General features: G+C 34.3%; 1 protein-coding gene across 1 annotated transcript in view; it reads right to left on the bottom strand.

Moving 5' to 3' along the window:
- Positions 1–282: 282 nt before the first annotated feature.
- Positions 283–24,471, bottom strand: part of LOC123660971 (breast cancer metastasis-suppressor 1-like protein) — a 175,533-nt gene continuing 151,344 nt past the window's right edge. The window contains exon 4 of the mRNA XM_045595989.1: positions 283–519. Coding sequence (XP_045451945.1) covers positions 283–519 — 237 coding nt within the window. The remainder of the gene's footprint in view (positions 520–24,471) is intronic.

The raw sequence follows: 24,471 nt of genomic DNA, 5'->3' as shown, positions 1-24,471 counted from the left end.
GAAGAAAGAAAAAAATAAACCTCAACTAAACCACTCACCGAAGGGGTCCAACTAATAGGAGTTTTTTATATATAATATGAAGATGGAATAGAAAATTACAATTGAAACAGTCGGCGTATCAGGATATTATAATCACATATTAAATCCAGTCACATAAACACAATTTCGAAACAAAAAAACCTACTTATAGCGTAAAAATCTTGTTAAAATCACATTAAAAACTACAATACGAAGTACTCTTTAGTTAGCTGAATACAACTTTAATATACACTATATAATTTTCTACGAATCAGTTCTTTCGAGCAGTTTCCTCACTAGCCTCCAGTCCTCCATGATGTCGGAATCCGACAGCATATACACCACATACGGGGGTGACACTGACACCTGCCGTCTTCGTTTCTTGCGTCCCCATTCAGGCCCGCAAGGCCACAAGTCCACAGTATGGCGTTCCTCTTCGATTTTTCTAATCTTTTCTAGAATTTCCTCCTTTAGTTTCTCGTAGGCAAGCCACTTTTCACTCTGTTGACAAAAGAAAGCGTATTTAGTATTATTGACGAAACCTTTTTTTTTACATTATTATTTGAGAATCATCATCATTACAGCCTATACAGTCCACTGCTGGATATAGGCTTCCACAAGTTAACGCCAAAAATAACGTGAACTCATGTGTTTTGCCCATAGTCACCACGCTGGGCAGGCGGGTTGGTGACTGCAGTACTGGCTTTGTCGCACCACAGACGCTGCTGCCCGTCTTCAGCCTGTGTATTTCAAAGCCAGCAGTTGGATGGTTATCCCGCCACCGGTCGGCTTTTTAAGTTCCAAGGTGGTAGCGGAACTGTGTTATCCCTTAGTCGCCTCTTACGACACCCACGGGAAGAGAGGGGGTGGCTATATTCTTTAGTACCGTAGCCACACAGTACTTGAGAATGCTTTTGGACAATTTTATTATTCTAGGGAGTGGGTTAGAAGCTTATTGCAACTTGCATATAGTGACATGTATATATGTAGGTATCACAGTTTCAAAAAAAAATCAGTCATGGCGGTACTTTTAGTTTACTGAAAATAAGTCTGACCCTGCCAGCATAAGAAGATCCTTAAAATATAGGCTTATGCCCAGCAGTGGGATGTTGCAGGCTGAATGGATATTTCTACAAATTTTGTATTCATAACAGTTAAATGTTTAATATTTATTCTCTTATTAATTTGCAAAATAAAAAACCTAAAACAATATTTTCAAAACACCTACATTTATGTTATGTAAATTTTTGAACAAGCCTATTAAATCCAAATAATATCAATTTTAGTTTCACACAGAAACACTTCAACTTTTATAAGTCAATCCTAACAAATTCTCGAAATATTTTATTTTGTAGTTTCAACATTAATAAATTTTTATGTGTAAAATTTGTAACTCATCTCGTTAGTGAAACATGCGAGTTATGGAAGGTCTAAAATTTCTTTCATTAACTCGGGAGTTTAGCGACGTAGCGTATTGAAAGTAATTTTTTCTTATATTATATTTTGTAAAGAAGTCGAAACTAGTAATTATACGCGATTTCTTCTACATTATTTATTTATCATATTTCAGAGGAGATAAAAACTTCACAAAAGAAAAATAAGGGCCCGTTACACCGGCTGTCGATAAACTTATCTGACGTATGACAGCAATCAACAGATAACAGTTTATGATGTAATTTTCTTATTCGTCATCGAATTCCAATTTATTTATTGATTAATTAGATATTTTTCTATATACATAAATAATATAATTGAGATAAAACAGTTTTTTCACAATTAACGAGTGTGCCAACGTGACCACACGACTGAAGTAAAACTTACGAAACGTAACTCTCTCTCTTTCTATATTCATTAACTTATATCTCCCTCTCAACTACCTTTCACCCCGTTCAATCACACTTTTCGTAACGCTTTCGTCACGCATTCACCGGGTACTCCCCAAGTCAAGCGTGCGTAAAGGTTTACTTTAAAAATTAAGACGACTCAACGGAAGTAATTTAAACTATATCCAATAGTTTTAACATTATACTTATACAACAGTAAACCTCGATTATTTTTAACGAAATGTTTTTATCAAATAACACGCTAAAACCAGACGAGATCCACTATTTACAAAAATGAAAACTTTCGTCCAAACGGTAAAGATCATAGCCAAAAATGAACAGTAATAATAATAATTTATCATTTAGTACTATTATTCCCATGAACGTCACCCTACCATTGCACGTACCCTTCGACTTTGTACTCGCCCAGCTTCATCCTCAGGTAGACGAGACACAAAGGACGGCCAACGCGTTTCAATACTTATCTCTGCATTATGTAAATTTACAAGTTATAATACGCTACAATTTTGTTTCGACGCTACTTTCTCTCCGTTCAAAAGCTTAAACATTTTTTAATAAAACATTTATATACAGCGTTGCGTTCTATAGTTTTGCTATGTGGTAGACGTAACATGTGGTTTCAAATGAGTTTCATTTGTGATGTCAGATTGGATGTCAGTTTTGGTAACCACTCCGGGGTTAGTGTTAGTCATAGAGTGATTTTTAAAGCTTAACAACATTCTCAAAAACATATTTTATTTGGAGCTTATCAACAAAAACAAAAAAAAATCTTTTATTCAGGCTTATTATGAATTTCTAATTGATTATCATCATTAACCTTGCAGAAGATCACAGCTAAATAATACTGCTCCCAAGCCGTGGTGTTGGCTTCTATCAGGCTTTCGCTTACTATCAGGTGAGACGTACGCTTGTTTGCCGTTCTAGTTGTGTATACATATAAACATTGCAATATTTTTTAAAATATAAGTAGATTAGGATCTAGGCGAATCTATACTAATATTATAAAGCTGAAGAGTTTGTTTGCTTAAACGCGCTAATCTCAGGAACTACTGGTCCGATTTGAAAAATTCTTTCAGTGTTAGATGGTCCATTTATCGAGAGCTGCAGGCTATATTTTTTTTTAATTAACGCGTGTGCTAGCTAGTGTATAGTAAATGTTACATTTACATATCTCACATCTTATTATTTAGTATTAATGGTCTACTATTTAATTCTAAAGCGAATTTACTTTGACTGTAATTAACTGTGTTTCATTAAGTTTTACTTATACCCTAAGACGGACTCTAATGAGACGCCAAAATTAAGAATGTCCTTATCAATGAAACTAAAAACAAAACCAGGTAACCCTTTCCTATTTTAGTTTTGAAAAAAGCCTATATTTTTTTTTAAATGAAACAGTATATCTAAAAAAGCACAAAAGTTGCTCTAAAGTATCCGAAAAATTGGGCATCTAAAAAACTTAATAATAATGAAGAATAAATAAAATTATATATATATATATATATATATATATATATATATATATATATAAAAAATGAAAAAGTATATTTATATTCATCCCAGTCTACTGGATTTGATTAAAATATATATTATGCATCTTTAATCACTTGTCGTTAAAGCTATCTGACGTATGGAGGTATACAACGGCTAAAAGTTCATTATAAATTATTATTTTTCAACATTGAAATCAACTCTATTTATGAGATGTTTCTATTTGCAATTGTGAATTTAAAAGTTGTACTTTATCAATTGGATAGAGGTCTAATTGCCTAATCAACCTCTTGCTAAATAAGTATATTCGTAACTTATTTGCAGGAAAAACTATCCACAACCGGTGTCGCAGACCCGTAGCGTGAGCGTTTCTGGCATTAAATTGTTAAAGTTTTGAGTGAATACCGAAAATAGCCGAGACCGAGTGAGCAGATGTTAACTAAATATTGCCGGTTATATCCGGTGTAGTATCACTTAGATTTTTATTCTGCTCAGTTGTTGAAGAACTTCGTGAAACTAATGTTTCGTTAAAATAAAAAACTAAAAAGTACAATTAATTTTGTTCGTAAAACTCTTACTGTACAAAGGTAAAGCAAAAAAAAGACATTAGTAGGCAAAATTAGATAGTCCAACAGACCTAAATACAATAACCAACTTCGAACGGCAATCGTATTTTTTCTATACAATTAGGTCAGCAAACAAGCGTACGGCTCACCTGATGGTAAGCGATTACCATAGCTTATGGACTTTTGGAACACCAGAAGCATCGCAAGCGCTTTGACGACCCTATCCCTAATTACCCCCCAGGATTTCTGGTCATCTTAATCACCAACAGGAACACAACACTGCTTAAAAACAGTATTATTTAGCTGTGATCTTCTGTAAGGTCGAGATACTACCCCAGTCGGGTCCCTCCGTGTTTTGAGCAGGACATTTCCAGAAGTGCCCTACCTCAGCTCGTTTTTGAGTTATGCAAAGATAAATATTTGAATTCGCAACTAGGTACATATATATCACAAATAAAACAAACGTAAATTAAATTTAAGAGAAAAAAAAAATATTGCAATTTATACGTTGTGGTTGGTATATGGACCAGTCGTATTATTACTCGTTGGAAGACAAAGCGTGTCGTCTTATACCTACCATAAAATCTTCTTGAATAAACAGACTTCTTATTGAAAGAATAATTATTGTAATTAGACTTTCTGATCCTGAAATCCTAATGGCAAGTTCAAACACAAGAAATAAACAACCACCAACCAACCACCAACCAACCAACCAACTGCTGGCTTTAAAATACACAGGCCGAAGACAGGCAGCAGCGTCTTCGGTGCGACAAAGCCAGTACTGCGGTCACCAACCCGCCTGCCCAGCGTGGTGACTATGGGCAAAACACACGAGTTCACGTTATTTTTGGCGTAAACTTGTGGAGGCCTATGTCCAGCAGTGGACTGTATAGGCTGTAATGATGAATAATGATGAAATAAACAAATGTTACGAGCTTTATATTAATTATTATATAGAGTCTCTAGAATTATGCATAATTTTCTATCCCGTAGGAATGTCGGGATAAGAAGTAGCCCATGTGTTATTCTAGTTTTCCAACTATCTACGTACCGAGTTTCATCAAAATCAGTCCAGAAGTTTTTGCATGAGAGAGTAACTAACATACATCCATTCTCATAAGCTTTATTATGTCTAGAATAAGGAATAATTATTGTATTATATTGTACAAAGTGAAAACAATATAATACAATGTGTATACATAATAATACAATGTGTTCCGATATAACACATTCTGAATGCCTCAGGGATACACATCGTTGACGAGTCTACGATGTACGAGGAAAAAACGTTACGATCCCAGTGCACTAGAATGGAATGTCGTTTTTATTGAGCGTGTTAAGCGTGTACAATTGCATCTTTGTATGGAGCATCAATTTGATACATTTACAAAAGGTACGTAACTACACTAAGGTATTAACGAAATAATATCTAGAATCTAGATAGTTCTATTTCCTCTAGAAAAAAATAGGACTTTATTCAACAGTTAGAAAATAGTTTGATTCTTTTTTTGAATTGACATAAAAATTATTCAGGTGTGTATAAAAATTAGATATCCATTAATTTTTAATTCCATAACAGATTGAAAAAGTTAAAATATAAGTTATATAATGAGAAAATATGAATAAGACGAGACGCATAACGAAGTACACAAAGCCGGGGTAATTCATAGAACACGTGCGTCGTGTCGACGAAGTGTGCGCGGGCGCAACGAAAGCAACAACATGGCCGCCTTCCGGGAAACGCGCGAGGTCGCACCGCTGCCGGCCGCCATTTTGTTGGGGCAAATTGATGTTGCATGATGCATCGGTTTAGAAATTGTGCACATACTTTAGCTACTAGTAGTTTCTAAGACTTGGACAAAGACGTTTGTGCATGAAATCTTTTTCTTTAATTATTTCAATTTCAATGTTTAGTAAAATATTTTAATGATTCATAAATTAATTTTGTTTAATGGCTTGCGATAATGCAAAAACAGGAATGGTTCGCCGATGTCACGTGGGATTTAGAATACGGGAGCGGCGACCATTCTAAAGTTAAATAAATCAATCTCTAAATGCATCAAAATATTCGAAGTACTATATTTAGTTGTAAAAATAAAACGTAAATGTATAAAATAACAGTTTAAGTACATCTATTAACCTATCACATTTGTTTACTTAATGATTATAAGAATCGATTACGAGAACCCGTTTATAGAATAAATCACAAAAAAACAACATATTTACAATCACAAAACTTAATTGACTATTAATAACATAATTAAATACACTTTAGAATATAAACGTGATACGTAATTCTATTTTTAGTACATTGGTATGATTTACAAATGAAACTGGTTTGCGAGTGATTTGTAACCAACCTTGATTTGATTCAGAAGTTTTTTCGGCTTTTAGCTGATTTATAAAATGTTAGACTGCCGTTCAAAGTTATCGTTATTCATGCGTCTGGCTTGTTGCAACCAAATTATTGTCGAGGGGAAAACATTCTACCGAGAGAGACGAATGTATGTCTGTGTGTGCTGTCTTTGTCTCGCGTTCGTGAAGTTATCAAACCATAAATATATTAGGGAAAGTTTTTGGAGATATATTTAGAGATATATTTTCGTAATCGCAATTGTTTATTTTAAGGGTTCGTTCGTCTGTTTCAGGGCTACAAATTTAAGTCGGTTAATTTTAGGGAAGAAACGCACTAAATTAATAAATTGCTTATAGTTTCCTTTGGTAAATTGATTATCCAACATAAATATAATGTTTCAATTCGAACCAGTATTTTCTAAGGCCAGCGCGTTATTTCAAACAAACTCTTCAGTTTTATAATATTAGTACAGATAAGTAGCGGTTTGTGTTTTTGTACATAGCATGTGTTTCTCTAGCTCTTTTTTTCTTATAACCAAAACAAATAATAAAATAAGAATTTTATTTCGAAAATCAGTGAAAGTTCATTTTAGGGTTAGGGTGTTGTTAATAATTTAAACAACAATTTCAAATACGTAGTTTTATAACGTTCAAATTGTTTGCCACCTACTCTCCTATTCTAGACCGTTGCAGATAGATTTATTTTTTATTGTTTTCTGGGTTGGCCCTGTGCCCCTCCATAAGCACCTGCGGGGTTATCCATTAATTACCGGACACCCTGTATATATATAACAATATAACTGTTCTATCTGTACTGTATGGTATGAATACATGTCATATAAATTTACAATTTAATAAATAAATAAAAGTATGTGTACTTATGTACGCACGTAAGAAGTTATACTTCATTGGCTAATTAACTTCACGTTGCTAACTTCTTCTTCGTTGACTAGCTGCTGCTAGCCTGCCCAGCCGATCGATGACGGGATAACCATCTAACTGTTGGCTTTGAAATACACAGGTCAAAGACGGGCAGCACCACCTTCAGCACGACAAAGCCAGCCCTGCGGTTAGGCTGAAGTGTGTATTAATTAATAAGACGAACACGAATATGTAGTTTTGAAATAATTGCGTCCCAAGACTACAAAGTGCTTATAATACTTATATTAATTGAAATGAATTAATATCGCGTTAATATGAGTAGAAAGAAAATTGCGTAAAATTTCAGGTATACGTTATGGTGAATCACGTCAAAGAAATCTTTTTATGTTATTAATCACAAAAAGGTTACACATTTTTTATTCGGTCTTATCGAGCTAAATTCGCCGACATTTACTGTCTTTCGCTTTACGAGGAGACAATCCGACAAATGCATCGAGTTGAACAGTCCCACTTCGCGTGATTGTAGTATTGTACTAAGGAAACGCCAAAAAACTAATTAATTGTGATGGCATACTTTTGCCCGCGAGTGTAGTTCAGTTACTACATACAACCTTATTAGTTCAAAGTAATTTAAAAGGATACTTTCCTTTAAGTTGGTATGTCTACTACTCCATACAGACTTAGACACCTTGGTGTCTCTATTTTTTATTTTTATACAATATGTACGGACTTTTAATTTCCCGTGCCTTTTTTAAACATAGCATTTGATTGCTTATCGCTAGCGGTTTTTTATTACATTGGCACTTCACACCAGCAGTCCTCAGACTGCCTACCCTTACGACTTGGAGTCCCTACTATACCTTAAATACTTAATGTAACCTTTTCTATCTTACGAAGTTACTTAAATGTCAGTCACGAACGAAGTCGAAGATCGAACGATGTACAAAAATTGTAATTTTATAAACGTTTGAACAGTGAACGACAAAGGCGTAGGTGTGATCGTGGGCGACGCTATATTCAGCGCGAACTTGATACTTTTATTCATTGTTTGAGCAACCTTTGACCTACAACTGTTAAACCGTATTGCGCTGTGTCTCCGTACAAATAAATACACTTTAAAATGTACATACTTTATTGATGTGTGACTCCATTCGTATTCGAGTATGCAGTCAAAACAGTTATATATATGTAATTATATTAGCAGTAGGTATATGTGTACCTATATATCCGTGTTTATATGTCAACTTTTAAATAATGAAAGAAACAGAGTTATTCAAATAGATTTAGCAAACCCATAACATACCCATTAACCCAAGAACCCGTGAGAGCCAGACCTTCGTGATTTTATAAGAGCCATCCTGGGCTCTCGGTCTAAATCTCATATGTTTTCAGTTTATTTATGCGTTCTTAGATATTATGATATTTCTCCTATACGAACTAAATTCATGCATACGATTCGTCAAAGTTTTGTTATAGAAATATAGTACTTTGTTATTTATATATTTATAACTAGAGAAAGCTTTTAAGCTTTTCACGGTTCATCATACTTACAAGGGGCTTACCGCGGTTATCATATTGAAAATCCCGATATTTCTATGTGTCTACTCTGGCGAGTCACCTGTGACCAAAGACAACATCGTCGAAATATCGAAAGTACCGTAAAAGTGTATTGATATTTAACAAAATTTAACATATCATAAAATGATAATTGTGTTTGCTCTCAATGGAAAAAACCCGACTTCATCGACACTATTAGAAACATACGTTCATGAACCAACAAGGTGAAATATGTTATACGCTGCTGTTGTTATAATGGAAACGTACTACTACATATAATACTATATATAATAAATTTGAAACATAATTAAAAACAACTTAAAATTTAATAAAAATAAAATAAAATAAAAAATTTACACATTTATAATTCACAACTTAAGAAAAAGAAGAAAAATTGCGGATATGAAACGCTTCTACTTTGAATTTCAATAAAATTAATATTACGTGTTATTGAAGGTTATTCCTAAAGAAAGATAAGACGGTATGAAAACAATAAAATGATTGAAATCGTGTGAAACGACTAACACTGAGGCTCAGTAAAACTGAAAGTGATGACAGACAACGCATTTATCAGCTTATATATATATATATATATATATATATATATATATATATATATATATATATATATATATATATATATTATAGGTTTACGCAAAATAGGCGCACTGAGACGTCGAGTTGCGGAGAATAGCCCGTGGAAAATCAATCAAAATATATTATAGGTATTATAATATGCCATCATTCACTGTACCGATACGTATAGCAGGCGTTATTTAATGTTTTGTTTTATTTTATTTTATTTTAATTTTAGCCATTAGACATTTTGATTTTTGAGTTTTGTTATTTTAATTAATTGCGTTTTGATTCATTTATCAAAACAGTTTAATGTTTAAAAAGCACAGTAATGTAGTAAACCCCAGTCGCATGTCGTAACTGACGCACACACACTTTAACCGACTTCCAAAAAAGGAGAAGATTCTCAATTCCATTGTATTTTTTTTAATGTATGTTACCTTCAGAACTTTTGACAATGTGGACCGATTTCGTTATTTTTTAAATCGAAAGGTGTTGCGTGTGATGTGGTCCCATTTAAATTTAATTGAGATCTAATAACTACTTTTTAAGTTATATCTAATAATGCGTATTTACTTGACTATTTTTTTATCGATCGACGTTGTATATTATAAACGCATAATTTTTCACTGAGTTTAGGGATTTTGATGATTCTTACTTTCATGTGGTCAAGTTTAAATTTTATCGAGATCTGATTGTTACTTTTTGAGTAATCTCGTATTTACTTGACTATTTTTTTGTCCCTACGTTGTATTACTTGTCGTTATAATTGAAGTCAGTTTTTTTTTTCAGAAAACACAATTATTAGCATCGATCTATTCTTACGTAATAAAGTCGGAAAAACTCAGTCTTTACGAATATCATATACTTAAGAACAAATTATGAAAACGAACTTAGTATATCCGAAGCCGGGCTAGACGTACTAGATCGTTCAATAAGTCCCGAGACTAACCTGGAAATGGCGCATATATTAAAAACTCTTTTGATTTTTAAAAAGTACTGGCTATCAATACAAGAATATGTGTCAAATTTTTAAAAACGGAACAATAAAATTATTGATTTTGAAACATTTAAGTGACGCTACGGTTGTAATTTCGATACAATGGAAAAAAACGAGTTTCGCGTGTTGATAAAACATTGTTTTTTAATGGAAAAAAATACCGTTGAAGCACAGCAATGGCTTATAAAATGTTATGCAGGATCAGCTCCCTCTAAAGCAACCATTTGTCGGTGGTATGCCGACTTCAAACGCGGTCGCATGGACACCAATGATGGGGAACGCTCAGGTCGTCCAAATGAAGCAGTGACTCAACAAAATATTAACCAAGTCCTCAAAATCGTATTGGAAGATCGGAAGGTAAAAGTGCGAGAGATAGCCGAGATAGTGAAGATTTCAGCTGGTAGTGTTTTCACTATTTTACATAAAAATTTGGCCATGAAAAAGCTTTTTTCTAAGTGGGTGCCGCGTTTGCTTACAACTAATCAAAAGGAACAACGTATCAATGATTCAGAGCGATGTTTGGCGCTGATGAATCATAATAAAAAGGATTTTTTACGTCGGTATGTAACAATGGATGAAACCTGGATATACCATTTCACTCCGGAATCCAATCGGCAGGCAGCGGAGTGGAGAGCGGCTGGTGAAAGCCGCCCGAAGCGTCCAAAGACTCAGAAATCGGCCGGTAAGGTTATGGCGTCTATATTTTGGGATGCGCATGGAATACTTTTCATCGACTACCTTGAAAAGGGGCAAAATATAAATAGTGATTATTACATGTGCTTATTGGAGCGATTGAAGTACGAAATTGCGGATAAACGGTCTCACATGAACAAAAAGAAAGTGGTGTTTCACCAGGACAACGCGCCTTGTCACAAGTCCGTGAGAACGATGGCCAAAATTAACGAATTGGGCTTCGAATTGCTTCCTCATCCCCCTTATTCGCCAGACTTGGCCCCCAGCGATTACTGGCTGTTTGCAGACCTCAAAAAAATGCTTCAGGGTAAGAAATTTGACTCAAATAGTGAAGTTATCGCAGCAACGGAGGCTTATTTTGAAGCCAAAGACAAATCGTTCTACACACATGGGATAGAAAAGTTAGAAAAGCGTTGGAGGGACTGTATCGCTCTTGGAGGAGACTATGTTGATGAATAAAAATTAATTTTATAAAAAAGACCTTTTTTTAGTACTTAGTCTCGGGACTTATTGAACCACGTGTTATATACCTTTACCTCACTGTTTTTCTACGGAACTTACCACGATTTTTCTCTCTACTCGCGACCATGGCGCCTGTAACGCCGCCGAAATATCGGGAATTTCAAAATAAAATAGCGATAAATCCCATAAAAGAAAATAATTTCATAATTACCGCGAAGTTACAAAAACTTATAGTTTTAGTTCGATTCGAAAGCTACTTATTCAGAAAGTTAATAGATGAGGTGAAGTGGTGGAAAGGCCCGCCTTTTCCACCAGTTCTGAATAAAGCTTTTTATTGAACATAAGTTACACTCACATAAGTAAAACTTCTTTACGCACGCTTGACTCGGGGAGTAAACTGGTGAATGCGTGACGAGAGCGTTACGAAAAGTGTGATCAGCGAGGCGAACGGAAGTTGAGAGGGAGATATAAGTTAGTGAAGATAGAAAGAGAGAGAGAGAGAGTTACGTTTCGTAAGTTATTCTTTTTTTTAATATATAATATATTTTATTTGGTTCAAACATTGAACTGACGTTCGAAAATTCATTTTTATATATAATAAAGATATATAAATTTACAAGGAAGAACAACTGATGACATATTAATTATCACAATGGCGATGTAAACGTAGCATATTACAAATTACCAAGTTTTAGTTCAAGCGTTTTTATTACAGACATTAGCAAATAAATTAGAACAAGGCGTGAAAAAATAATTAACGCTGCGTTTTTATGGTCTCTGTAAATATTTTTGTAATTTACATCTGAATGTTAAATCAAGTTTCAAATTAAAAGCTATTATAGGAGCCTTGTAGGAGGTATATTATTATATTACCTATAAGTTACTTATAATATTACTAGCGACCCGTCCCGGCTTCGCACGGGTGCAATGCTGATACTAAATATACTATACAGAATGTCTATATTTATAGTGTGAAGCTAGCTTATATCATTAACATAATAACAACAACATTCAAATATGCGTCGTTAGATTACGCGTTGTTACTGAATGCGTTGAAGAAATAAAGGTTCACTGCTCGTTCCCCGTAGATGATAGCGTGATAATATGTAGCCTATATGTTGACCCGACTTCTTAATAATATTCGTGCCAAATTTGAAGTAAATCCATGCAGTACTTTTTGAGTTTATCCCGGACATACATACAGACAAACAGACAAAAAGACAAAAAAATCTAAAAACCATATTTTAGGCTTCGGTATCGATTGTAGATCCACAAGTATTCTTTAAAAAAATATTCAATGTACAGTTTTGACTTTCCTACCATTTTATTATATGTATAGATAACAGTATGTAATTTAAGTTAAATGAGAAAGTAAAATAATAAAGATTATAAATAAAAAGATAATTGTGATTTAATCATAATTGTAGGTAGTTAAAAAAAATAATCAATACGCAATATTGATGATACTCAAAAAGTACTTTTCCGGTCTCGCTAATATTTAAAGGGGCTACACGACAAGCACAAGCTTTACAATCAAAAGAATACACCCAGTAATAAATTATAACTAGTTATAACTATCACACAAAAAATACAGTGGAGTTGAGAACCTCCTTCTTTTATTCCAAATAATGGATCAAAGAATCTGTATCACATTTTGTGTGAAAAACAAAATCCGCTGTGTGGCTACGACAGTCTAGAATTTAGCCACCCCCTCTCTTCCTGTGGATGTCGTAGGGGACGACTAAGGGATAACAAAGTTAACCAACATGGAACGATTGAAGCCGACCATGGCGGGATAACCATCCTACAACTGTCTTTTAGAAATAGACAGACCGAAGACGGGCAGCAGCGTCTTCAATGCGACAAAGCCAGCCCTGCGGTCACCAACCCGCCTGTCCAGCGAGGTGACTATGAGCAATAAACAAAAAGATATATTTTTTAAATTAAATAACCCAATCAAAAGTTCTGAGGTAACATATATAAAAAAATAAAATACAATCGAATTGAGAATCTCCACCTCTTTTGGTACTCGGTTAAAAAGCAACGGTTATCGGTGTAACAAAATATTGTCAGAGGGTCGAAAAGACGTTAATGACGATGAGGGCGCCGGAAGTTTGAGAGCGTCAACAACAGGCGAAAGAAAACAAAAAAAATATCCATTAAACAGATGAGCAAAGATCGCATATATTTCGGATATTAGACCAAAATTCTTGCTAAATTGCGTTCGCTAATCAGAGAATATTTAGAAACCTCATGTTTTTAAAGAAAATTAAGGCACGTGTACTACGTGCTATAAATCAGCAGTAGACTACTAACATGGTTACTTCTATTACGAAAATTATTCGAAAACGGGATATTTACTTGATATATATATTTATTTATTTGATATTTCGACATTGGAGTCTCGTGATCAAGACATTCGAAGTCAATGTCGAAATATCGAGTTCCGCAAAGCGAAAATAATAAACATGGTAAATATCCCGTTTTCGAATAATTTTCGTAATAGACTTACTTTGTCTACTTTCTTCTTTTTCTTTCAAGAAAAAGCTTGGTCCAAAAGTGGATATGGCTCGATATACCACAGTACCACAGTAGTTAATTGACTATTAGAAAAAAAACCAATAGCTTTGAAAGCTATTGGTTTTTCCAATGTTTGCGTGATAACGCCATTTTAGTCATAATTACATTTCATAGGTCGTTTAATATTTCAGGTTTTTTTTATAGTACTAGGGTGACAAACTTGCGTACGGTCCGTCTGCAACACCAGAAGCATTGAAAGCGGGTCGCCAATCCTACCCACGACTTTTACCAGAAGCTTTACCTTACTAATCACAAGAACCCAACACTACTTAAAAGAAGCATTATTTAGCAGTGATTTTTCGTAAGGTTTGAAGTACTTAGAATTGAATATTATTTTAAAGTAATAGTATTGTATAGTACATTTGGTGGACACCTTAGATTTAAAAAAAGCATTTTTTTTTGTATATTTCGATAGTATCGTACGAATATTCAAATTTATATATTATGTTATAGCTTTCTAAAGACTAGCCGCTCAGGTATTAGAAAGTTACTTTTGCTAAAAAAATAAAGATGAAAATATTGCGACAGATCCAACTCATTGGTATTGCATTATTCAGTTTTGTTCAGTGGGCCTGGAGCAGCAGATTAGCTCTAAGTATGATTTTGATCTATTAAAAACAATAAAATCAATCATTTTATCTTTAAACGCGTTTTTCTCAAAATCACATTTTGCAAAAAAGCTGCGTTGTAGCTCGAAGACAAATCATCCGATCGCTTTAAAATAAAATCTGCTTATATTGTGTATATTTCTCTGTACAATGACTCTCCAGTTTTTCGACTGTACCTATGAATAATGTAATTTTGCCGAACCAAAAATCATCTCATTTTGAGCTAAATTTGATTTTTTTCGATTTTTCGATTTTGTTAAATTTCAACTATATTTCACAATCGTGGATATTATATAGACAATACCTTTTAGATTGCTATTTTTTAGTTCTCAGTCACGGTGAAGCCCGCAATCACTTTTTTATAACTTGGGAGATAGCGAATAACTTGAATATTTCAGCGTATACTCATTAATTATGTTTAAATATATCATCAAAATTTTAAAATATTTCATGCAGTATTTTTTTTTAAATTTCCAAAAATCAACTTTTTTAGGCGGTCACACTGGGTGTGCCCCTTAAGTTTTAGGTACTCATATGTAATATATTTTATTTCCTTTCTTAGACTAACTCTAAGTACGTTCAATTCTAAAGTAAATAAATATTTTAAAAAAATTCGCTAGCTGTCAAACGCAAGCGCAAGAGCTGTCAAACCATTCGTGACGTTTAAAGAATCGTTAATATTGTGAAATTTTCTTAATTTTTTCGCCTCGTAAAAGCAAAGTAAAAACTTACAAAATGATGATTGGGATTGTTAAAGTAGTTCCCAAGTTTTGGCATGACTTAGGGAAATATGAATCTGATATACAGAATATGAATAAATAGATAATTAAGATTTCTAGATTTTATAAAATACAAGCCGCGTCTTGAGGTTTGACTCGGGTTGAGAAACAAATACCTAATTTCGCTTTTAGGTTTAAACATAAGCGAGCCTTTTATTGACCTGTTCGGTGCTTTGAGCACTTAAGAGTAATGGGTTCCCTTAACTACTTAGGTCCCATAATCTTTAAGTGAATATTATAGTTAATTACGGTTGATTTTACCATAAATGTGGGCATAATCTGCTATCGGATGCTGATCTGGCACATATTAGTAGGCTTCATTGGTTGCAGGGTCTTTCGATAAAGCCTGAATATGTGCGGCTTTTATTATCAAATATGTTTAATAATAGTTATTGGTTTAAAAACATTCATTGTCTACCCGTATAAACATATATTTGTTACATAAATGAGAACACGTCTAGTAGATATTATAGTCTGTTGTAAGCATTAAAACCTTAATCTAGATCGAGACGTTAGTGGACTGAGTGTTACCTATACCTTATCAATCAAATAAACCTAACGTACCCCTTTAATGTGTGGCGTACCCTTGGGAAGGCTTACGTCCAGCAGTGGACTGTAAGACTGATGATGACCCTTTGTTTGTTTATAAGACCCTGACAACCAAGGTAACATAAAGTCCTAGGTAGGAAGGACATTGAAAAATGGTTCACGTGTTCGAGATTGTTAAATAAGGTCGTTTATCAAAACGACACATTCCTGAATATTATAATAGAACACTTTATTGTACACCAAAAACAGAAATAATACATAGCAAAGAAAGAAAAATATTAACAATATATTCATTAGGTACAAAGGGCGGCCTTATCGGTAAAAAGCGATCTCTTACAGGCAACCTTAGGGCAAAGGAAATGGTCTAGCGTCAGCATAGATGTACAAGTTACATTATAGAAATCATTCTGAATACCATCATGAACTTTGTCGATGTAATTAAAGCCAGTTTTTTTTTTTACGTTTGCCAGCAAACACAATTATTCTCACAATTCTTCTTTATTTAATTTATTTAATGGAAACATTAACAAAACTATTACTTTAAAAGATTTTAGTAACAATGGATATCATTTTAAAATCAGATGACGAAACGAAGCTTAGGTAAGAAACTATTATAACAATATATAATACAGAACATGCTTATATGAAAACGAAAAATATCCTTTTATATTGATGTTACTTTGACAATTTTCTTATAGTAAGTAAATAAGTCTTGCATAGAAACGGATTTCGATTCGATACACGCAAATCGCTTTTGCTATTGAAACTATATGTATAAAATGGATTCTACAATATTATCGATATATATAATAAAAATTTAAATGTAATATGTTTGTGCGCGCTAATCTCAGAAACGGCTTATCCGATTTAGATACTGTTTCCACTAATTTATATAACATCTTATATATAAAATTCTCGTGTCACAATGTTAGTTACCATACTGCTCCGAAACGGCTAGACCGATAATTATGAAATTTTGTATGCATATCGGGTAAATCAGAGAATCTGCCAACATCTCTATGACGTCGCTCTCAGGGCGGGTCCGAGCTACTACACAAGATTTCTCTCCCCATCATCTTATTATTTTTTATAAGAGCTTCAGAAAAAGAAAAATACCAAACATTTTGTAGCCTAAAAAATAAAACTTACTTTTAAACCTATTAATTATTAAGTTGTAATTTCAAGATAAAAATAATTAAATTAATAATGTACAATTTTAAATTTCACTTCGTAGTTCAGACTATGTATTAATATTATATTAGGTCGGGGGAAATAGTTACAAACGACACAACAAATGAGATTTTATTGCAACTTTTTACTAGATGATACGAAAAGGCTTTTCCCGACCTATTTAATAAAATTGCAAGATGACGCTTTGTATTCATCTATTTTGAATTTAATTTTTAGGTATATAGATGAACAATAATAAACTTTTACCGTTTATAGGTATGTTTGTTTATTGTGTCAATTCTTATTTATAGGAGGACTATTGTGTCAATTCTTATTTATAGGGTAGGTGGGACCTCCGTCTCCACTCAGGGTTGTAACTGCTCTGGGTTTCATTAATTACAGCAAGCATAATTAAAATTTATGCCGTGTGGTGTCGGCCGTGTAGAATAGCACCACCCTCTTTCTTGTGTATATTGTAAGTAGAAAATAAGTGTACATATATGGTAACTAGAAAATAAGTGTACATATATGATAACTAGTAAATAAGTGTACATATAGATATAGATAAGAAAAAATTTAGTGTTCAGAAATTAGAATGGAATTATGTGTATACTTCTCCATAAAGAGTATTTAGTAAGGGAAAAAAAACCGTCAGCGTCGTCCTAGTTTTACTAGGCAGTCACAGGACTGTCGAACTGTAGTAATAAAGAAAAATCGCCTGTGGTATTATTATAATGCATGCATGATTAACAAAAGGCATGGGCACTTTGAGCCCGTGGATCAAAAACTTTTAAATAAATAAAAAAAAACATCTTTCTTCCCGTGGGGGTCGTAAAAGGCGACCGAGGGATAAACCTGGCTCAAATCATCAGGATCCTGGAGAAGGAAAACTTCATTTGAAACCCGGAATGGGGTCTTCGTCAAGCATTCGTGGCATAAGCTCTAAAATGCGAAAAAATCCTGCAGCCGAACTGGCTCCACACGTATCGACTCGTCGTTCGTGTGGGCCTAACCATTGAGGTCGAGAGGGTGGCGCAGAGCTTAGGCAACTCTGCGTTTTCCTGAAGAGTGTCCTAGGCGACATAGCATCTGTCTGACAATGTCTAAATCGTCTGCAATAGACGGACTAAGGCTGGTGATGAATGAATTAAAATTTAGTTCTTATAGCAATACGTATACGTACAAAATATAAATTAAAAAAAGCACATTAAATTTTGCGATCAACACGTCTAAAAAGTGTAGAAACACTTCTTTAACTTCTTTTACTAAGTATATTTACAGTAACAATTCTATTTTGTACTTAAAAGAATAATAAATGAATCCTGATGCTTTGTTTCTTATAAAATATTACATCAACGACAGAAAAACGGGGAAATAAGATGACTCATACAATCGAAGAAGTAAGACGATACGGATAAAAAATCTATTTCATGGCGATTTAACGATTTCGCTCACTCACAATTTAAGGAAATAAACAGAAATTATTTTATTGGTAAACTCGAAATAAAATGAACATTACACTGTCAAGTACATTAAAAACTTCTTAACTTAATATTAATAAACATGTTTATTGTATACATAAGTATTTTTAATTTAAAATTAAGAAAGAAATTATATATAATTGTTCTGTTTTGTATTTAAATATTTAATATTTCTTCTTTGAAAGGTCTTTATATATATATATATATATATATATATATAAATAAATAATACTGTATTATTTAATATTGTTAATTAACATTAAGACGTCGCTCCCGGTTGTTATCACTTATCATGTACATCTTATAGCGATCGTTAAGTAGGGAATATATCTGCCAACCCGCATTGGTGCAGCGTGGTGGATTAAGCTCTGATCCTTCTCCTACATGGGGAAAGAGGCCTATGCCCAGCAGTGGGATATTACAGGCTGAAGCGTAATATTGTTAGTTGAACTTTATCTTATATAAACACACATAATATGTGTTTATAATACAAATTTAAATAGAACAAAATTATACTTTCCTTTTTCCATAATATCTTTTTACATTATTTTGATTCAAGGTTACTTGAATCGCTAATAACGACTGGAACAATATGGATTTATTTAGTTTTCGGATACTTCGTAAGAAAATTAATTAAATTCATGTTTGAAAATATAACGATTATATCATCTTTACGCGTTTGAGTTACTTTTACTATCCAAAGGAAACAACCGATGGAACTATTATTTATTTAATGCAATAAGCAAGCGTAGATTATTAATTGGTATAGTAATAAAAAAAGTGTGTGTGTACTTATGTACGCACGTAAGAAGTTATACTTTATTGGCTAGCTAACTTCACGTTGCTAACTTCTTCTTCGTTGACTAGCTAACTTCACGTTGCTAACTTCTTCTTCGTTGACTAGCTAACTTCACGTTGCTAACTTGTTCTTCGTTGACTAGCTAACTTGAGTGTCAGTATTTTGTGAGGTGTGCTCGCGCATCGTAAAAATGTACTCTCATCATTTTTCCCTAAGGCGCCAAAAGAAGCATAACTTCGATAGTCTGGAAACAGTTTGCAAATCGGACAAATTTATATTTACTATTTAAACGGTAACTGAAATCAAAATTTGAATTCAATATTCTCATCATACATGTGTTCATTTAAAAAATGTGCGTGTATAAAACTAAATAAGATAATATTTAATTTAATTTCAAATAATATTATTTAAAGTTTATTGTTCTATTTAATTATTAAATTAAGTTATCAAGCACGTAAAATATCATACAGTATTTTATTTACATCTTTCATTTATATACAAAAGATACGTTTAGTTTGTATTTGTTTTATCTGCGTCGTAATTTTTGGCTACTGTTTCGACGGATTCATTTCGCCTTCGTTATGTTCTTGGATAATTTAGATTTTTAATGATGTAAAATTAAATAAAACTTTTAAGTAGTTTGAGAATTAATCTAATAATTATTTCATTATAATTTAAAATAATACTTGTTAATTGTCTATACGAACTTACTAAAGCCACATGAATGTATTGTGAAGTTTAAGGCTAAATATAGCATGTACTTATATTGAAACTTGTGACACATAAATATACACCTACATTGATAATAAAATGTATACGAATAATTATTTTTTTTATTTATTAAAATAAATCAAGCGTTATATGTGGCAATGCGTCTGAGGAAATTTCGTGGAGAACAGTTCGCTGAAAATACAATTTGCCGCAAACACAACTCGTCGAATCGCAATTGCAAATCGCTTTCAGCCGCACCCGGAGTGAACGTAGTTTATATCTGACTCCATATATTATATATATATACAGGGTTACAGAAAAAGTCGACCTAGATCCGTTAAGGGCGTGTAGTACACACCATTTCTGAATGATTTCACTATAGAACCCCCCATCCTAAACTTAACCGTTTTCGAGATATTCGAGTTTTAATTTTTTTTATGAAAATGCCCAATTTTTCGGCTATTGAACTGAATTTTTTGAATTTTTTTGACTCTTATGATTATTTTTTTGGTTTCTTACATGAAGAATGAGATGCTTAATGACCTCAATGACTAAAATTGCACGTAAGTTAACTAAATAGGTCGTTGTAGACGATCGAAAGTTAAGAAAATAAATACAAATTATAAAAAAATATTTTTCTTTTCTGGATATCTCAAAAAATTATTATGGCACTTGCTCTGCAGATGTGCTTAAAAATATCTACATTTTATCAGCTATCCAACGAAGTATAACACTCTAGGTTATTTATTAACCTCAAAGGTGAAACTTAGTTTCTAAGGCTACATGGCAGTCAGAATAAATAGTGCTTATTTAATTAATTTGACTTAAGTTCAGCATCATCATCATTACAAGATCATCGGTGATTGTAGTAAGCTAAATGAAACAATAAATCAGTTCAAAATAACATTTATTCACCTAATGTTTTTGAAGTTCATGTTCCACGTGTCCACCTCTATTTCGCACACATTTTCTCATTCTTTCACGTAGTCCACTTTTCACTACACCAATGGTTAATGTTCTTCTTATGTCGTCTTATGAGAACTCCCACTGACGATATGGGGTTGGGCCCACTGTAAACGAGGCTCTTCATGTGCCCACATACATAAAAATCCATGGGGGTCAGGTCGGGACATCTGGCTGGCCAGGGTAAAGGCCCACCTCGTCCAATCTATTTGTTAGGATAGTTAGTGTCCAACCATTCCCTAACGCTTCTTCTGAAATGAGCAGGGCAGCCATCATGTTGAAACCACATGTCCCGCAATAATTTTAATGGGAGATCATCTAGAAGGTCACCTAAGTCACCTCTTAAGAAAATTTCATAAGTATCACCATTCAGATCTTGTTTTTGCACATTATTTTTCTCACTCTCACCTGCATAAATCTTAAGTTGTCTCGCTCACACGCACCGGATTAACTTGAAGGACAATAGCCGACCTACGTTAGACCTACTACCTGAACCTTTTCAACTATGTTTTTTTCTATGAGTTTAAATACAACCCTAGGTTGTTATACCTCATTGGATAGCTGATAAAATGTAGATGTTCTTAAGCACATTTGCAGAGCAAGTGCCATAATAATTTTTTGAGATATCCAGAAAAGAAAAATATATTTTTTTAATTTGTACTTATTTTCTTAAGTTTCGATCGTCTACAACGACCTATTTAGTTAACCTACGTGCAATTTTAGTCATTAAGGTCATTAAGCATCTCATTCTTCATGTAAAAAACCAAAAAAATAATCATAAGATTCAAAAATATTCAAAATATTCAGTTCAATAGCCGAAAAATTGGGCATTTTCATAAAAAAAATTAAAACTCGAATATCTCGAAAACGGTTAAGTTTAGGATGGGGGGTTCTATAGTGAAATCATTCAGAAATGGTGTGTACTACACGCCCTTAACGGATCTAGGTCGACTTTTCCTGTAACCCTGTATATATATATATATATATATATATATATATATATATATATATATATATATATATTGTGTTTGTCGTTTTTCAATTTTGTTTGTTTGTGGGATTGTGGCGAACTTTCCACAAATCATGGCAATGTTGCAAGGCTGAGCTCATAAATGTGATATACAAAGAGTTTCTAAATTATTGTAATACATAAATTAGCTCTTCTTAGTAAATATAAACAATTTATCGCGAGCGAGGCCGTGGGCAACAGATAGTTTATAAAATAACAATAAAAAAGCCTTTGTTCTTTTAATAATAATGAATAAATGTTATAAGATATTAAGATATTATTACTTTTATTTATAAAAAAATCTTTACTGTACACCAAGAATTAAGCACGAATACAAAAACAGGAGATACGTACAAAAGGCACACAGGTACAAATTTATATATCAAGATAGATGATTCCCTCGACAGTTTAAAGTATCAAAGGCAGTCAGTATTATTTATAATAAATTAAAGTTGACGTTATATAATGTTCAATAAGATACTGTTACGTGTTAGGGTTCGAAGGATTTGGAGAGAAAGACCTGCTGACTCTTTTCAAGACTTTATTCACTAGCACTAGGTCCAACACAAAGCACTCACAATGTCCTCAGTCGTAGCCAATGTCGTAGGTTTCGCAGGTACCACTCTTGATCACTAGTTTTCACTCGCCTCGAAGATCGCTCAAACTGGACTGTACTCGCTCGCCTCCCTGCGGCTATTTATATCGGCCGACACGAGGCCCAGACCATTCTGGAAAGTTCGCGCATGTGCCCGGTTTTCGAGACTATACTTCTACAAAGTTCCACAGTAGTTCCTCTAACGCCATCTAGTATTGAGTAGAGAGTTTCATGCGGTCTCTGTCTTTGTGTGGTTTCAACGGTTGCCGCTAGATGGCGCTAGTTTCTTCGAGTGTTCGTAACACTACTCCCCTCTTAGAGATGCTCGTCCCGAGCATCGTTGTTACTGCCATGGTAACGCGCCAAACGGTCTAGGTGTACCACTTTGAATGCCCCTCTTGGTTGCTTTTGAATCCTGTAAGTCACATCATTCAGTCGGGTAACCACTTTGTATGGACCGTCCCACTTGGTCTGTAACTTTGGAGATTTCCCTTTCCGGCGGGTTGGGTTATGCAGCCACACCAGTGACCCTTCCTTGAAGCCGCTCGTGTTCGATTTCCGGTCGTATCGGGTTTTCATGTTCTCACTTGACTGTAAACCATTTTCCCGAACCAAGGCGTGTATATAGCGCATTTTTTCCTTTAAATCGCTGACATAGTCTTGTACGGTATTTGATTCCTCCGGTGACCCTCCAGTCAATAGGTCTACTGGTATTCGTAATTCTCTACCGTAATTGACATACGCCGGGGTAGCTTTTATGCTCTCATGCTCGGCGGTTCGGTACGACAGAAGGAAGAGCGGTATATACTTGTCCCAATCTTTTTGTTTGTCGTCTACCAATTTCGCCAAATGCCTCTCAAGGGTCTGGTTAAATCTCTCAGCCATTCCATCAGACTGTGGATGGTACGCGGTGGTCCTCGTCTTATGCATGCCCAAAATTCTGCATACTTCCTGGAATACTTGCGATTCGAAGTTCCTGCCCTGATCGGAATGGATTTCTAGAGGCACGCCAAAGCGACATATCACTTCTTCGACTAACTTAGAAGCGACTGTTGTAGCTTCTTGGTTTGGTATGGCGAACACTTCGGGCCATTTGGTGAAGTAGTCCATGACGACCATAAAGTACTTGTTTCCCGATTCCGTTACAGGAAATGGCCCCGCTACGTCAACTGCAATTCGTTCCCACGGTGCACCGACGTTATACAACCGCAGATTCCCACGGCTCCTGGTCTGTGGTCCTTTTACAGCAGCGCAAGTAGTACATTTGCGGCACCAATCCTGTACATCATCACGACAATGCAACCAGTAGAATCGTTCTCGCACTTTTGTTAACGTCCTCTTGACACCTAGATGACCTCCTGATACGCCATCATGTATTTCACGGAGAACATCTGGTACTCTCGTTCTTGGGACAATTATCTGAAGGTGGAACTCTCTGCCGTTAGTCTTCTCCCATTTCCGGTAGAGTATTCCGTTTTGAAGTATCAGACTGTCCCATTGAGCCCAGTACGCCTTAGTAACAGCGCCAGTGGGCGCAACCTCACTCCAGATTGGTTTTACGTCACCCCGTTTCTTCCATGTGATGATGTGACGAAGGTCGTCATCTCTTTCTTGAGCTTCCCTCATAGCATCATTCTCCCAGATACCCAAAGGACTTGCTCTTGTTAGCTTTAATGCTACTTCATTAGATTCTTGCTTAACACAATGTTTGCAGTCTTCCGAACACGGTCTTCGTGAGAGTGCGTCGGCATTCCCATGCATCTTTCCACTGCGGTGTTTCGTC

This window comes from Melitaea cinxia, chromosome 16 (assembly GCF_905220565.1).
Source record: "Melitaea cinxia chromosome 16, ilMelCinx1.1, whole genome shotgun sequence".
In the NCBI taxonomy this organism is placed as follows: Eukaryota; Metazoa; Arthropoda; class Insecta; order Lepidoptera; family Nymphalidae; genus Melitaea; species Melitaea cinxia.
Note: the sequence above shows the minus strand (reverse complement) of the source record. Positions and strands in the feature narration are given on the sequence as shown.